The following is a 16,630-nucleotide window of genomic DNA, read 5'->3' as shown; positions in this document are numbered from 1 at the left end:
TATCCCGGAAATCCCACGGGAACTAGGGATGGCGATCTAAATCGATATATTTAAATAGATATAAATAATCGATCTTTTGGACCAAAAAAATCGATTATTTTAATCGATATTAGTAAGGATTGAATCGTAAACTATGCATTTGATCAAGTGATGATTTTTAGCAAAGTTGTTGTCCATGAGCCCACAAAGGTTCCAGAGTTGGCACGACCAATTTTCGCCAGATGGTGCCACTGCCAAATTCGTACCTTCATTGGAACGATCCAATGAAGGTACGAATTGTCAGTTTTATGTATGTTAGTAATGTAAGTATGTTATGTAAGTATGTCATATTATTTTCCTTTAGACGCGGGCGAAGCCGCGGGCAAAAACTAGTCAATAATAAAACAAATTTTACATTCAAGACAGAATGAAACATTATTAAATAAAAAGCCCCAAAAAGCATTGTTTCGTTATTGCGTATTAATTTGAGTCATTACTACGTCAATATTTGGTACTTTTGTACCATATATACTGATGGACGTACATTAAACATATTCACTAGCAACACTAGTGATGCGTCATGCTCTATGGCTACGGCTGTCAATGTCACTTTGTCAAAGCTCGCTTTCTACAGCTGCAGATTATTCTGTAGCTGCGTTTTTCTCATTATTGATTATTTAAGAAAAAGTGTAGATTACCCAGAACATCATGGGAGACTCCCTAGACGGGAGTGAAAATGCCCCGGAGGCACAGAACGTCGTCGTAGTCGACTTTCAAGACTTCGCAAACTACTTGCGTCGAGCAGCAACGGTACTTTTACCGGAGGATGACATCGTTCCACCGACACTGAACTCAGCTCTCGACGACAAGCTGAACCAGGACTGCATCAGAAAGTTCATCTCGGATCCGCAAGTCTGTTCGCTGTATGTCCAGCGCTTCTCACTGAAAGGTAAATTGATACATTCCATTTAACGATCGTGCCGCAATATGCAAATGTATGACATCGATCATGCAATGCGACAGATGACTAATACAATGCGTGTTGTGCATAAGTGGAAGGTAGTATCTAAATAAGTAAGGTATCAAATTTGCAAATACTTTGCAAATTGGTTATCGAGTATTAGTAGTTAGTAGTCGCGTGTGTGTTTTTTCGAAACTCGATTTATTTTAGGTTTAGTCTAATTATATTACTTTCTTGTAATGGTTAATTTTACACTTCTCATTTATAATCAAATAAATTACATTAGTGACATAGCTGACAATTTTTAAATCTCTTGAACTTCAAACAACTGTAGAAAATAGACCAGTAAATATTCACATACATGTATTTTCTGTAGAGGATGACAGCGAGCAGCCTGCAGAAGGGGAAGAGGAGAAAGAAGCTGTCACATACCAAATTAGCAATGAGGTAAATAATTTTGATAAAATTATCACCAAAATAAAATCAACTATGCTTAAGGGTTTCTAATAGGGGTCCTATTAGAAAGGGTCCTAAGTATAAATTTGGACATTCTGGAAAACCAAGAGGATATAATGGATAAGGAAATTCTAATGAATGAATGAATGTTTATGAAGTTCTTGAACCTGCTATAGATTTTTGATATTTAAAGATAATATTCTTTATAATATTATGCAACAATATTCCTTTACAATGTGTTAATTTTCATTGTATCATAGGTACATTTCACATCTCCCCGAGTGGCAGCCTTTGTCTGCATCAAGCGAGGTGCGGTCATTGAGGCAGATAAGTCAATCCACAGTCAGCTGCGCCTCATCAACCTGTCTGATGGCTCTCCGTACGAGACCCTTCATGCCTTCATCAGCAAGACCATGGCACCATTCTTCAAAAGCTATGTGAAAGAAAGTGGAAGAGCTGACAGGTGACTATCACTAAAACAATTTTTTTCCAGATTTTTATAAACAATTACCAAAGATATATAAATGAAAGATCAAAATAGAAATCAATTGAACTGATAAGGAAAAACTAATATTTTAATATTCTTTATTTTTCTACCCACAGCATTCACAATATTTTCATGATCACTTGGGTAAATTCCTACAAAAAAAGTATTTTTAGTTTTTATTCAATGCATGGAATGTTCTAATAAATCTTTAATTTCTTAGGGATGGAGACAAAATGGCGCCGTCAGTGGAGAAGAAAATAGCTGAGCTTGAGATGGGTCTTTTGCATCTCCAACAGAACATTGACATTCCGGAAATTACTCTGCCAGTCCATCCCTTAGTTGCTGCTGTCATCAAGAGGTATTTGTCACAAATATAATAATATATTCCTATTAGTTTCCTATTGGATTTTTAGAACTAAATCTTATTTGTCCATCCAATTGTAAAAATTTAAAAACAAAGTTAACCATGAAAGATTGATATCTCATAGAGAGACATTATAATATCAAATATTTTTCAGGGCTGCTGATGAGGGTCGAAAGCCCCGTGTAGCAGATTTTGGCGACAAAGTGGAGGACTCAACATTCCTTAATCAACTTCAGAATGGAGTCAATCGATGGATAAAGGAAATTCAAAAGGTATGGTATATTAATGTGTCAATTATTAGGATTTTTATCTGCTTGATATGTGACTTTCCGACCATATAAATATTGAATGAATTATTACATATGTATTTTGGCCTATGGTGTCTATGAGTAGGCCTAGTATGTATGTATAGTATGGACAAACTACATTATTATTTTCCATTGTCACATTTTCATTTGTTTGTTAGGTAACCAAATTGGATCGAGACCCATCTAATGGAACTGCTCTACAAGAAATTTCCTTCTGGCTGAACCTCGAGAGAGCTCTCCATCGCATCCAAGAAAAGAGGGAAAGCATTGAGGTAGGTAATATTTATAACCAAATATTTCAATTTGTACATATTCAGTCGTTTACCATGTCCACGTCATTGTACACATTGTTGTACAATGATGTGAAAGTATTCTTAACTGGAATACTTTTATATTGAAATATACTTTAACAAGATTCAAACTTTTTGTAGGTTGCCTTGACTCTGGAGATCCTGAAGTATGGCAAGCGCTTCCACGCAACTGTATCTTTTGATACGGATACCGGTCTTAAACAAGCTCTCGCCACGGTCTCCGACTACAATCCACTCATGAAAGACTTCCCTATTAATGATCTTTTAAGTGCTACGGAGCTTGAAAGAATCAGGTACAATATTGTTCTTAACTATTTTTTTACATTTATCTTGGTTTATTGATTGAATAGATCTAGCAGATAAATAAGGTTACTTTACTATCTGTGTGCAATATCAAAGGAGAGTAAATAGGTGTGAAGATTTCGATATTTTAGTGGTTTTTATAAGCAACAAAATTATCATAGCACTTTACAAATGCATCAAATTAACAAAGAACAAAAAAATATGACATTTATAACATAATGTTTGAAAATTAAGGTTCTATAACAATTTAAAGTATAATTTTATGTTAATTGCATTTAAACTTCTGCCACAGGTTAGCGGTACAACAAATCTTCTCACACCTTCGCAAAATACGTTCCACTAAATATCCCATTCAGCGCGGCTTAAGGCTCGTCGAAGCTATCTCTCGCGACTTGGGACAACAACTTTTAAAGGTACACACTTCATTAATTAGTAAATAAATATAAATTCTATTTTTTTATAACATTGAAAAAGATTGTAAAGGTTTTTTTTATTATTGTAGGTGCTTGGAACTCGTCGTTTAATGCACATACCATTTGAAGACTTTGAGAGAGTAATGACTCAATGCTTTGAAGTGTTCTCCTGCTGGGATGACGAATATGAAAAACTTCAGGGTCTTCTAAGGTAAGGCAAAAAAAAAAGGTTTTATGATGTAATTGTTTATTTAAGAAACATATCTCTATTATTGATTAGGAAGCCATGGACATCTGTAATTAACCTCGGATAGGATTAGATATTCCTACTTCAGGTCACAGATGCGCCGCTACCCCTGAGGACTTAGCTGGAACGCCTCAGAAAAGTATGTCCAAAGTAGTCTCCCTTACCACACCCTTCAAATCAGAACACAACAGCGCTAAACAGTGCTGAGGCAGAAATAGGTGTGGCGCTGGTGCCGCCGGAGTCGAACCACAGAGGGTCCTACCACCTTCAATATATAATCGAATATGCGGTCGTTGTCGTATTGCAGGGACATAGTGAAGAAGAAGCGCGACGAGCACCTGAAGATGGTGTGGCGCGTGTCGCCGTCGCACAAGCGGCTGCAGGCGCGCATGGAGCACATGCGCCGCTTCCGCAGGCACCACGAGCAGCTGCGCACCGTCATGCTGCGAGTGAGTTGTATTACCATCCGGATTATGAAAAACCAAGCTAGCTGTTGTTAGAAATTAATCTGATTTCTATTCTATAAAATCCAAATAGAAAATACTTTTGTACGTAAAGAAAGCATCATATTTCTTAGAAAACTGTTCTTTGCCGTTGGAATGGACGGTGGATAACCATATCTTTTTTAAGGTTGATACCCTTTACAATAAACAAAAACCAGAGCATTTTAATAATGTTAAAACAATTACTTCATTAGTTAATAAAACTACACATTTTTTTTTTGTTTAATTAATATTAATTGTATGACATAAAAAACAATTCTGCCACATTTAGCAACTGGCACGTCATCAAAATAATTTTCGCATTCAACTTTCAATTCGGCCATTTATACTGTTGATGTTGAAAGATTATTTAAATTAATTGACTGTACATATGACAGGTTCTACGTCCCCGAGCTGCGGCGGCCGCTGAAGTTGGTGCTAATGATGAACCACAGCAGCCCTCGTCCCTTACCATGGACGCGGCCGATGCCAACGCCATCGCCGAGGTAAATATAATTATAAGATTCGCTATACATATTATACTCTGAATTGACCATAAATTACGTGCCATAATGTTTCTTTAATCTACAATTATTTCCTCTTTATTTAATTTTATGAGCTTATAGGGATTCCTTCAGCAGCCTAATACATGAAAGTCAACCATTCCAATCATAATTCAATTTTAAATCGATATTATACTTTCAATTATTTTTAAAATATCAATAAGTTACAAATGACTATGACTAGTGAAATAATTTGTTTCTAAACAAGAAAATTCTACGAAAACTTCCTTTACAAAATTGTATTAATCTCTTGTGTAGGTAAACTTGGCGTATGAAAACGTAAAAGAAGTTGATTGCTTAGACATCTCACGTGAGGGTTGCGATGCGTGGGAGGCAGCGGTGAGCCGATATGAGGACAGAATTGGTGAGAATTTCTTGATTTTTATAATTAATGATCCATATTTTACATTTTTAATTATACAACTAAATATTTGTGTTTTGTGTACTGTCTCCAAATACACAAAGTATGTTGTGAAAACCAGACCGAGTAAACGGAAATACCTTAAAAAGTATCTATTGTACATTTTTTTTTTTTGTTTTGTACCAATGTTGAAGTTAGTTTAATATTTTGAGAAAAAAAACAAATTGGAAATAATATATCAGTATAATGCTTATCCATGCTGTTTGTGGTACATGTAACACAGTGCCACAAATAACAATAACAGTAGTAAAAGAAATATATTTTAAATTTTCAATTATATTTCCCAAGTTTGTTCCTCCATTTACACATTACTATCATCACATTACGTTGGTTACCAGACCGCGTGGAGACGCGCATCACGGCGCACCTGCGCGACCAGCTGGGCACCGCGAAGAACGCGAACGAGATGTTCCGCATCTTCTCGCGGTTCAACGCGCTGTTCGTGCGCCCGCACATCCGCGGCGCCATCCGCGAGTACCAGACGCAGCTCATACAACGCGTCAAGGACGATATAGAGGCGCTCCGTGAGAAGTTCAAGGTTCGTGTGGTGATATACCACTAAATAACTAATATAAGACAGTGAATATTTTCATACTTATGTCGTTGAAACTGCAATTTAGAATGAAATATGCATGCTAAAGCAGCAATTAGCGAGCATATTTGGCAATCAATCTGGTAGTAGTAAAATATCTAAAATAATACATTGTGCATATTTATCACGAACATATTTGGAATGTACTTAAACACTGGTATCACTTAATGTCTGTAATGTGTTGATGTCTAATTTAATTTAATTATGTTTATTGGCTTATATTTATTAATAATTGTTAAAAAGTTCAATGTATTGTGAACATTTTATTTTGCTATCTACATATATTACATGAGGCATACAATAACAATAATGGTATGTTTAGAAAAGATATTCATAATTTAATATAATTCACAGGTTCAATACCCGCAATCAAAATGCAGCCGCCTCTCCTTAGTACGTGACCTGCCGCCGGTCGCCGGGTCCATCATTTGGGCGAAGCAGATCGATCACCAACTCACCGCTTACTTGAAGAGAGTTGAAGATGTTCTCGGTATGTATCTATGATAAACATAACCGTTAGTTCAATTTAAATTTTACGCCTAGAAATTAAAGAAGCAAGATGTACACCTCCTTGATTATAAGACATTTTAATACATATGTAGTAGCATCCAGGACTTTTGAGTAAACTACACAATTCATCCTAAAAACTATCCTGTGAAATAAGTAATGTGTGATTCTATTGAATAATAGTTACATGCAAAGTCGTTGAAAAAAAATAGAATATGAGTGTAATATTATTATATTTATGTTTAGGCAAGGGATGGGAAAATCACATAGAGGGACAGAAATTGAAAGCTGATGGCGACAGTTTCCGTCTTAAATTGGATACTCAAGAAGTTTTTGACGACTGGGCTCGTAAGGTAAGTAAATACTATGTAATATATGAATTTTGTGTTTATTCCAAATGTACCCAAATGTTTTATGTATATATTTTTTTAATACATTGTTTGTCCTTATTTTGTCATATATTGATATCTATGCCAAATAAATACTCAGGTATTTACTATATTCCTGCCACTCAGGAAAAAACAAGTTAACTAATATTCTGACCTCCTATATTCAAAAACATTCTACAGTCAGTTGACGGCCCTAATTGGTAGGGTTAAAGTTATGATTCAATAACCCTGAATGCGAATTTTAGGTACAACAACGTAATCTGGGAGTGTCTGGTAGAATCTTCGCCATAGAGTCTGTGCGCGCGCGCTCCAGCAAAACCAACACCATATTGAAACTGAAGGTCAACTTTTTGCCCGAAATCATCACTCTGTACAAGGAAGTGCGCAATCTCAAGAATTTGGGTTTCAGGTAAATATAAAGGGATTTTGTTTAAGTTCATATATACATATTTAAGGAATTGATATTTTTGTCAATATTTTGAAACATGAAACTGGAAGAAATTTTACATAAGATAATTTTGAATATTATATTTTTAAAACATTAAAATTTGAAATAAAATCGAAGTATACGTGTGAGTTTTTTAGTATTAATACATTCCAAAAATGATTTATGAATAAGCTTCATTCTATTTCAGAGTGCCATTAGCTATCGTGAACAAAGCCCACCAAGCCAATCAGCTGTATCCGTACGCTATTTCTCTTATCGAAAGCGTGCGCACGTATGAGCGCACTCTGGAAAAGGTAAGAAGCATGAACACTTCATTCACTATACATACGTTATATACATATTTCACAGCATCAAGCACAACTAAATACATATAATTGAATTGGCACATATTTCAAACTGTTGTATAGTGATGTAATATTTTACCACATTCAAATCTTAGCAGATATACTCACCAAATGATGTATTTTATTACAAGTGAATATCATTAACACATGTACGTTTTGATTTCTGCAGCTAAATAATAGGAATCATACAAAGGTAGATTAACTATATGCTGCATGGTTCCAATAATAAACATTTTTTTGTTTCGTGCACTCTTATACGCTTTTTACATTCAAGTATTTATAAGTTTATGCCTCATATTATTTATTTAAGCTTTGATTGAAAATGCTACGGCTGATTTATTTGGCGATACCAAATTTGTACTGAATGGTTATGTTTTGTGTGCAAGTGTTTGTCAAGTTATGTTTTAACTGAAAGTTTAGTGTGAACTTGCTTTTGTCATAAATTGTATTTGAACATTTAATTCAATCGGTTTTCATCTAGTGATGTAAAATGTCAACATCATTTCATTCGGCTTATGATTATGCCATAGAATCCCTTTGGATGCTACATTTCATATGAAAATGTTTGTTTGTTCATTTGTAAACCTGCGTGATTACTATAGCTTATATTTTGAAACAAACCCCATAATTGTTTTTGCATAAATTGTATTAATATTTAACCGAACTTACAGATACGCGACAAGGCCTCAATCATTCCCTTGGTTGCTGGTCTGCGACGTGACGTCCTGAACCAAGTCTCAGAAGGCATGGCTCTCGTGTGGGAGTCCTACAAGCTCGACCCGTATGTGCAAAAACTGAGTGAAGTCGTCCTTCTATTCCAAGAAAAGGTATTTATTAATAAATTAACAAAAGGTTTAGTTATGTCACTTTCTTCCTTTTAGTTCCAGTATTAAATTTGAAATTGAGCATTAAATTGAAAATATTAATGACATCATTTATTGCATTCGAAGTTTTATCAATTTTAGACTCCAAAGAGTAATAAAAATTTAATTCCCGCATAAATTATGCTACCACAAAATTAAAAATATCTGTTAATTTGGAAAAAATGCCTTCATATTTCTTCAGAATGTATTTTGGGGTAGAACGGAGTTGCGCGCGTCGATGTAACACATAATCAATCAATTCCGTGTGTCAGGTGGAAGATCTACTCGCGGTGGAGGAGCAGATCTCGGTGGACGCGCGCTCTCTGGAGACGTGTCCGTACTCCGCGCAGAGCCTCGCCGACATCCTCAGCCGCCTGCAGCGCGCCATCGACGACCTGTCGCTGCGACAGTACAGCAACCTGCATCTGTGGGTGCAGCGACTCGATGAGGAGGTGAGGTTATGGATTATGTGATGTGTTACTAAGTGTGTATGATGGGTTTGTTGATTGAAACAGTTGCAATATATGGACAATGTAATATTTAAATTCATGTTATAAATACGAATTTTATAGATAATGAATATATTTTTCTAGTAAATCTTATAAAGACCGTTTTTTTTTTCAAATATACGATTATCGGCATTTAGTCATCTATGTTCAGACATAGGCCTCTTCTAGAGAAGATATACTTACAACTTCGACTTCCACATAAATGATGATATTCGATGCCGACATTGCACAATCTCAATATTTGAGATTGCTGCAAATTCAATTTTATTCTTTATTTATATGATTTAAAACTACCAACTTATAGCTTTTGTCATTGTGTAGGTGGAGAAGAGTCTCGCGGCACGTCTGCAAGCCGGTGTTGAAGCCTGGACTGCTGCACTTCTTGGCAAGATCAACGAACTCGATCTCTCAATGGATACATACTCGCCAACTGAAACCACTCATAAGCCTGGCGGTGAACCACAGGTAAGATTTACATACAAAACAAAGTTATCATGATGTCAATGAAAGAAAAAGTTCATATGTATCTTCCTATAAACAGTTCTTATAGTGTCTTAAACTTCCAGTACACAACTCCTTGCCACATAACAAAACAGAACAATATCTGACTATAAAGAAATTTTATGTATGTAACATATTATGTATCATTTTTTAGATTGCCCGGGTAGTCCACGAGGTGCGCATAACGAACCAGCAGATGTACCTGTTCCCATCTCTAGAGGAGGCTCGCTTCCAACTAATGCGGCAGATGTTCGCCTGGCAAGCTATTGTTACCAGCCAGCACCGCTTGCAGAGCACCCGGTATACTGTTCATTTTGGACACTTAGAACCCATCAATCTATAAAACAACAATTTTAATCAGAAATACCAAATATTTATTGGTAGATTTAAGTTTAAGTGTGTTTTGTTATACAACATTTGTTATACAACATGAAATGATTATATTTACATTACTTTATCTTGCAATTGATATTGTATTTAAATTGCAAATCGTGAATTAATAGATAAAAAATACTAAAGAGGTGAGTGTTTACGAAAGTTATTAAAAAATAAACTAATTTTAATTAATTTCAGATACCAAGTAGGCGTGGCTCGGGCACAAACGGCCACATACAGGAACTTGCTGACCAAGCTGCCCAAGGGCTCTTCGCCGCTAGAAAATGCGTACGACGCGATCGAACAAAAGATTTCGCAAGTTCGCGAATACGTCGATGAATGGCTTCGGTAATGATTTCATTTTATTACAATTCAATTTATTAAAAACATTGGAAATATTAAAATATTTACTTAATAATGTTTGATGTAATTCTTTTTACAGTTACCAAGCCTTGTGGGATCTTCAGCCAGATAGCTTGTATGGACGCCTTGGTGAAGACATCACGTTGTGGATCAAGTGCCTCAATGATATCAAGTATGTTACTCAATATTCTTTATAATTAATACATGTGTTTCAAAATCTTAAAAATAGTTTTTTCTCCATCAGGTGTGTGGTATGTATGATATCTTCCAGCTTCATGTAATTAATAACCATAATCATAATTATCACCACTAATATTGACGTTGAGAAATGATTGTATACAGAAACCTCATTGAAAAAAGAATTGATTTGAATATAAATTCCATTTGATGAGATATACAGCGTTTTGTTATATTTCGTGACATTCCATTTACACCAAAAAATTTCAACACTTATTCAACTACTACCCAAACCAGGAAATCCCGTACTACATTCGACACGTCGGACACTCGTCGTGAGTACGGCCCCGTCGTGATCGACTTCGCGCGTGTACAGAGCAAGGTGGCGCTGAAGTACGACGCGTGGCACAAGGAGGTGCTCGGCAAGTTCGGCGCGCTGCTCGGCGGCGAGATGGTGCAGTTCCACGGGCGGCTCGCTAAGTCCCGTGGACAGCTGGAGCAGCAGTCTATTGGTGAGTTAGCTCTGCCACTATGTCAACAATAAACAAAGATCACCTTCGTTCACTAACTGAGCGACGAATTGCCATGCAAAAGTATAGATCCCGTACGTCATTTGACACGTCGGACACACATCGCGATTGCGGCCTCGTCGTAATCTGGAAACCGTCGTGTTCGAAACTGAAGGAAAAATACACAACTTAAGACCTTAACGCTTTGAAAAAGTAATTGTTAGGAAATTGTATACGACATGTTCACATTCTTTGCAGAGGCTGCATCGACTAGCGACGCAGTATCGCTCATCACTTACGTACAACAGCTGAAGAGAGAAGTATTGGCTTGGGAGAAACAGGTCGACATCTATAGAGAGGCACAACGCATTCTGGAAAGACAAAGGTGTGTTTTAACTTCTCTTATTTGTACCTTTATCGGAAGTCAATAATACATCTCACTTACGAGTATTGTCCTTTCACATTCTGGAGCATTTAAATATTTTATTCCGACGTAATGTTTTTCTTTTCGACAGATTCCAGTTCCCAGCTCAGTGGTTACATGTGGATAATATTGAAGGCGAATGGAGCGCGTTCAACGAAATAATGCGCCGAAAGGATTCCTCTATCCAGACTCAGGTAATTATGGGATCGAAAGTTACTATTTTTCTTTATTTTTTAGTCTATAATTAATAGCAATCAAACCTAAAACCCTAATTTAAATTTATAGGTAGCATCGCTTCAACAAAAGATCGTGGCTGAAGACAAGGCAGTTGAAACTCGAACCCTCGAGTTCCTCGCTGAGTGGGAGCGCAGCAAGCCCACGGATGGGTCCACGAGGCCCGAAGACGCTCTCGCCAGGCTGCAGGCGATGGAGACCAGATACACCAAGCTCAAAGACGAAAGAGATAACGTTGCTAAGGCGAAAGAGGCTCTGGAGTTGCATGATACTGGTAAATCAGTTACATACTACAATTTATATTTATTCCCTTTTTTTTACCTGGATGATATACATTTATATCAGTATGATATAAAATTTATCTATATGCATTTACACTTTAACATACACACTATTAACAAATGACCGAATGGATAAAACATGGTATTACTATTGTGATAAAATTATGTAGGATAGCAATGAACCACACATTACCCCACGCTATACGTATATATTAACTGAACTGACAAGGCATGTTAAGTCATAAGTCTGGGTTATTTTATTATCTAATAACCCAATGATATCTATACAATGTATATAACTTGAATATTGGTGCATATATTTTTTGTGTTATTCAAAATAGGCACTTCTGTCAACAACGAGCGCATGACGGTCGCTCTTGAAGAGCTACAAGACCTTCGTGGAGTGTGGTCTTCTCTCAGCAAGATCTGGACTCAGATCGACGACATCAGGGAGAAGCCCTGGCTTTCTGTACAACCGAGGAAACTTCGGTATGTACTAAAAATAGTCCCTTGTCTGTAACTAAACAATTTTATTATTAAATAACAGGAATTCGATACAAAATATACGAGCGTAAATAAATAACGTAATGTTTATTTATTTTATTGATGTTTTTCAAAATTGATTGTATTTTATTGTATTATTGTATTTTATTGTATTGTATTATATTGTATGTATTTATATTTGCAGTCAACAACTGGAGGCCATGTTGAACGAACTCAAAGAACTGCCGGCTCGTCTTCGTATGTATGACAGCTACGAATACGTCCGAAAGTTACTTCAGTCTTATACTAAGGTAAGAAAATCTGATAAATTTTAGCATTATTACTTATTATATATTATTATTAGTTGAGTATATGAATATACATACATATCTTATAGGCCTAACAATATAATAGGGCGGTTCATATATGTATAACATGTGATCGCAGCGATAGTTACCACATATAGAAGTACGATAACCAACCTATTTTTTAAAAGACACATCTAAACTTTTTGATTATTTAAATTTAGATACTATTTATAGTTTACAAAGTCAATCTTTTGTGAAGATTGATCTCTGGGCTTAATCCCGTAATTTTACTCCTCATCCACACATGAGAATATGTACCACAGTGGCTGACTAAGGAGGCCCAGGGGTCGGAAAGTTGAATTAAGGTCCCCAGTCTTAAAAGTTGATTTGATTATACAAAATTAAATGTTTCTTTGAGTTATACGGCCACAATAACGATTCCGGCGATCTTTTTTTATCTACTAACACTGTGTTTGGAGGGGTCCCCAGAACCGGGGGCCTGGGGCGAACCCCCCTTCCGCTACTCCTTTAGTCCGCTAGAGATGTATCATTATTTGAGCATACAACTAAAGCAACACCATTCCAGGTGAACATGCTGATAGTGGAGCTGAAGTCGGACGCGCTGAAGGAGCGGCACTGGCGGCAGCTGTGCCGCGCACTGAAGGTGGACTGGGCGCTGTCCGAGCTGACGCTGGGGCAGGTGTGGGACGCGGACCTGCTGCACAACGAGCACACCGTCAAGGACGTCGTCTCCGTCGCGCAGGGCGAGATGGCGCTCGAGGAGTTCTTGAAGCAGGTACGTTACGCCATATACACATTGTAGTGCTTTTTCGACAGCATTTTTTTTAGAAAAATTTAATATTGTGATAGTAACTAGAGTCTCATTTACACAGCGTGTAACATAATACCTAAATGATGAAATAAAAGCAACTACATGCCTTTTTTTTTCTATGTAGGAAATTCCATGTCGTGCCCTCCAAAATACAAATTGTGTCTCAGTATGGAATGTAATACAAAAATTCAAGAAACATTAAGGAAATGAACGAGAAATAAAAATGAATGAATGAAAGTTGTGATACATAATACGTTACTTTAATTGACTTATAAGTAGTAAATGTTTTGAAATAAAATGTACTAATCAACGTGTTTATATGATGTAGGTGCGCGAGTCTTGGCAGAGCTACGAACTGGACCTCATAAACTACCAAAACAAGTGCAAGATCATCCGCGGCTGGGACGACCTCTTCAACAAGGTCAAAGAACACATCAACAGTGTTGCCGCTATGAAACTCTCGCCCTATTATAAGGTAATTATATACGCTACTCTAATAAGATTTTGTGTATTAAACAGATTTTTTCAAACATACCTAAGGTACTGTTAAAGGTAACTGTCGAAAATGTCAATACTATGACATGGCAAACAAAATCAATAAATTTAAAAAAAAACTAATTTATCCTCTAAAATAAAATTTTAATTCAAGAATTTTTGGAATATAGTAAAATTTGTAGTGTTGCATAATTAAATTAATTCAGTTCTAAACTATATGTTTGTTGCATTTAATTAAAGCATATAATATTTTCCGTCGTGCAGTATTTGACACCATTCCTTATCAACAGGTATTTGAAGAAGAAGCTCTAACATGGGAAGAAAAGTTGAACCGCATCAATGCGTTGTTCGACGTGTGGATCGACGTGCAGCGTCGTTGGGTGTATCTGGAGGGTATTTTCAGTGGCTCGGCTGATATCAAGACACTGCTGCCCGTCGAAACTAGCCGTTTCCAGAGCATAAGGTCTGTATTGTGACGATCAAGAGAGATAAAAAAAAATATATATGATAAAATATATAGTATATAGTCAGACTTGAAAGTACTTGGACATTTGATTCCTATATTTTCATTTATGAACATCAAATTCATATTTGTGTGGAACTTTTCGACAATAGGGGTAGCTCCCCGTTTCCCTGCGCCTCTTTAGAGATTCAAACGTCTATTGCTTCATAATTGGCAACGCCCTAGACTTTACTCACTTTACAAAAAAAAAAATTGTGCTTTTGTAAAAAATATTTTATTATGTCTCTTGTAGTTCTGAGTTCCTCGGGCTAATGAAGAAAGTGAGCAAGTCTCCAATGGTAATGGACGTGTTGAACATCCCGGGCGTGCAGCGTTCCCTGGAGCGCTTGGCAGACCTGCTCGGCAAGATACAGAAGGCCCTCGGAGAATATCTAGAGCGGGAGAGGAGCAGCTTCCCTCGGTCAGTTTGTATACCATTAAAGACTTGTAAGGAACTGGTTACATCACAAAAATATTTTCTATAACATCTTATGTCCTGTTTAAAATAATTAAAATCTCATTCATATGTAGAGATTACAAAACAAAATTAAATGTTGCGTAAATAGTTGATTCTGATAGTTGAAACTGCAGGCAACCGCAGGGAAATTCTATTTGCGGATAATCAATACATAATATGTAAGTGTCAATAAGCAACTAATAACACAATTTACAACCGACTAGTGGGTAACACTTTTATAATTAATAATCTGTTACAGATTCTATTTCGTCGGTGATGAAGATCTCTTGGAAATCATCGGTAACAGCAAAAATATTGCAAGACTCCAGAAGCACTTTAAGAAAATGTTTGCTGGCGTAGCCGCCATAATACTGAATGACGATAACACAGTCATTAACGGCATCGCCTCTCGCGAGGGTGAAGAAGTATGTACCATTTCGTTATGTAAAGAAATAAAAGTCAAAACAAATATTTTAATATTTACAAGATAGGGTGATGTTCTCAACAAGGCTTTCATGGCCCTTTCTGTAACCTTAACGAATAGCTCAAAATGCTGAAAGGCGTTACAGGGCCGGTTTTACTTAAAAAATAAAACTGCATCATTCTTTTTTTTTAAATTCTTTTTCCTAACCGGGAATCGAACGAGGTCAGTTTGAAAAAATACACCGTGTATCATTCCACTTCCGAATAGTGTCGCTTATAAGAATCAAATTCTAGGAAATAATGATAAATGACAAAGTAGAGGAAGTCTTATTTAAAAAAATACATATTTTTAATACATTCTCATAATAATCCTTTACTAAGCAATTCGAGTTCTTTCACACTTGTTGTAGACATTCGAATAATTCAATACCCAATTATTTGACAGGTAATCTTCACATCACCGGTATCAACGATCGAGAACCCTAAGATCAACTCGTGGCTGTCGATGGTGGAGCGCGAGATGCGCGTGACGCTCGCGTGCCGGCTCAAGGACGCGGTGGGCGACGTCAAGCAGTTCAAGGACGGGAATGTGGATCCCACTAAGTTTATCGACTGGTGTGATAAGTATCAGGTTAGTGTTGAAATGGTAGAGCAACTTGATAGAGGAGATATATTGGGTTCAAAGGTAAAGCATTGTAGATTCGATCTTTGGTTAGAAAGACATCAATCAATGAATAGCCTTCTAAGGCCATTCTACTTTTGCTTTATATGTATTTTATTTCTATTTGTCACGTTCAAATTAAGCTTATTATAAGCCAACTATGAACGAGCACGACAGTTTCCTGCTTTTATATTTACATTCAACTTTACCACTTCGTTATGCGTAAATGCAGTCCAATTTGATTAGACTCTCGGTGGGTCTACTCGATATCAATACGTTGGGTGTGAACATAGCCTTAGATTAACTGTGGTAGTAAGGGTAAATTTTAAATTAAAGCAACTCCATGTTTCTATTCTAGTTTTATATTCGTTAAATCCATCTAACTTTACAGTTCTAATGCTAACTTTAAATACTGTTACATGTTACAGCAAATTTAAATCCACTGTTTTTTTTGTCTAACAGGCTCAAATAGTAGTGCTAGCGGCTCAGATCCTGTGGTCGGAGGACGTGGAGGCGGCGCTGGCGAGCGGCGGCGGCGACGGGCTGAAGCGCGTGCAGGCGCACGTGGAGAACATGCTCAACATCCTCGCGGACTCCGTGCTGCAGGAGCAGCCGCCGCTGCGCAGGAAGAAACTCGAGCACTTGGTTAGCGAATTTT

The 16,630-nt window shown here is 36.8% G+C and overlaps 1 protein-coding gene across 7 annotated transcripts in view; it reads left to right on the top strand.

Annotated features, from left to right (window-relative positions):
• Window positions 1-577: 577 nt before the first annotated feature.
• The window catches only part of Dhc64C (dynein heavy chain, cytoplasmic), a 47,744-nt gene continuing 31,691 nt past the window's right edge, over window positions 578-16,630 (top strand). For 4 of the 7 annotated variants that reach the window (XM_073081913.1, XM_073081914.1, XM_073081910.1 and 1 more), the window contains exons 1-37: window positions 578-928; window positions 1,317-1,387; window positions 1,657-1,859; window positions 2,104-2,241; window positions 2,402-2,519; window positions 2,714-2,827; window positions 2,987-3,159; window positions 3,462-3,582; window positions 3,672-3,793; window positions 4,137-4,278; window positions 4,710-4,817; window positions 5,133-5,238; window positions 5,634-5,833; window positions 6,242-6,377; window positions 6,641-6,747; window positions 7,029-7,192; window positions 7,419-7,524; window positions 7,745-7,768; window positions 8,247-8,402; window positions 8,711-8,890; window positions 9,269-9,412; window positions 9,603-9,748; window positions 10,022-10,171; window positions 10,266-10,358; window positions 10,661-10,875; window positions 11,131-11,257; window positions 11,388-11,490; window positions 11,582-11,804; window positions 12,153-12,300; window positions 12,500-12,605; window positions 13,189-13,398; window positions 13,763-13,909; window positions 14,220-14,392; window positions 14,685-14,852; window positions 15,148-15,313; window positions 15,757-15,942; window positions 16,435-16,617. In XM_073081913.1, coding sequence (XP_072938014.1) covers window positions 688-928; window positions 1,317-1,387; window positions 1,657-1,859; window positions 2,104-2,241; window positions 2,402-2,519; window positions 2,714-2,827; window positions 2,987-3,159; window positions 3,462-3,582; window positions 3,672-3,793; window positions 4,137-4,278; window positions 4,710-4,817; window positions 5,133-5,238; window positions 5,634-5,833; window positions 6,242-6,377; window positions 6,641-6,747; window positions 7,029-7,192; window positions 7,419-7,524; window positions 7,745-7,768; window positions 8,247-8,402; window positions 8,711-8,890; window positions 9,269-9,412; window positions 9,603-9,748; window positions 10,022-10,171; window positions 10,266-10,358; window positions 10,661-10,875; window positions 11,131-11,257; window positions 11,388-11,490; window positions 11,582-11,804; window positions 12,153-12,300; window positions 12,500-12,605; window positions 13,189-13,398; window positions 13,763-13,909; window positions 14,220-14,392; window positions 14,685-14,852; window positions 15,148-15,313; window positions 15,757-15,942; window positions 16,435-16,617 — 5,418 coding nt within the window. In that variant the 5' untranslated portion in view covers window positions 578-687. The remainder of the gene's footprint in view (window positions 929-1,316; window positions 1,388-1,656; window positions 1,860-2,103; window positions 2,242-2,401; window positions 2,520-2,713; window positions 2,828-2,986; window positions 3,160-3,461; window positions 3,583-3,671; window positions 3,794-4,136; window positions 4,279-4,709; window positions 4,818-5,132; window positions 5,239-5,633; window positions 5,834-6,241; window positions 6,378-6,640; window positions 6,748-7,028; window positions 7,193-7,418; window positions 7,525-7,744; window positions 7,769-8,246; window positions 8,403-8,710; window positions 8,891-9,268; window positions 9,413-9,602; window positions 9,749-10,021; window positions 10,172-10,265; window positions 10,359-10,660; window positions 10,876-11,130; window positions 11,258-11,387; window positions 11,491-11,581; window positions 11,805-12,152; window positions 12,301-12,499; window positions 12,606-13,188; window positions 13,399-13,762; window positions 13,910-14,219; window positions 14,393-14,684; window positions 14,853-15,147; window positions 15,314-15,756; window positions 15,943-16,434; window positions 16,618-16,630) is intronic. The other 3 variants (XM_073081915.1, XM_073081917.1, XM_073081912.1) reach the window with 1 other exon arrangement.

This window comes from Epargyreus clarus, unplaced genomic scaffold (assembly GCF_041222505.1).
Source record: "Epargyreus clarus isolate Ecla_fem2 unplaced genomic scaffold, WU_Ecla_fem_2.2 ptg000017l, whole genome shotgun sequence".
Classification (NCBI taxonomy): Eukaryota; Metazoa; Arthropoda; class Insecta; order Lepidoptera; family Hesperiidae; genus Epargyreus; species Epargyreus clarus.
This window is presented reverse-complemented; position numbering and strand designations above follow the sequence as displayed.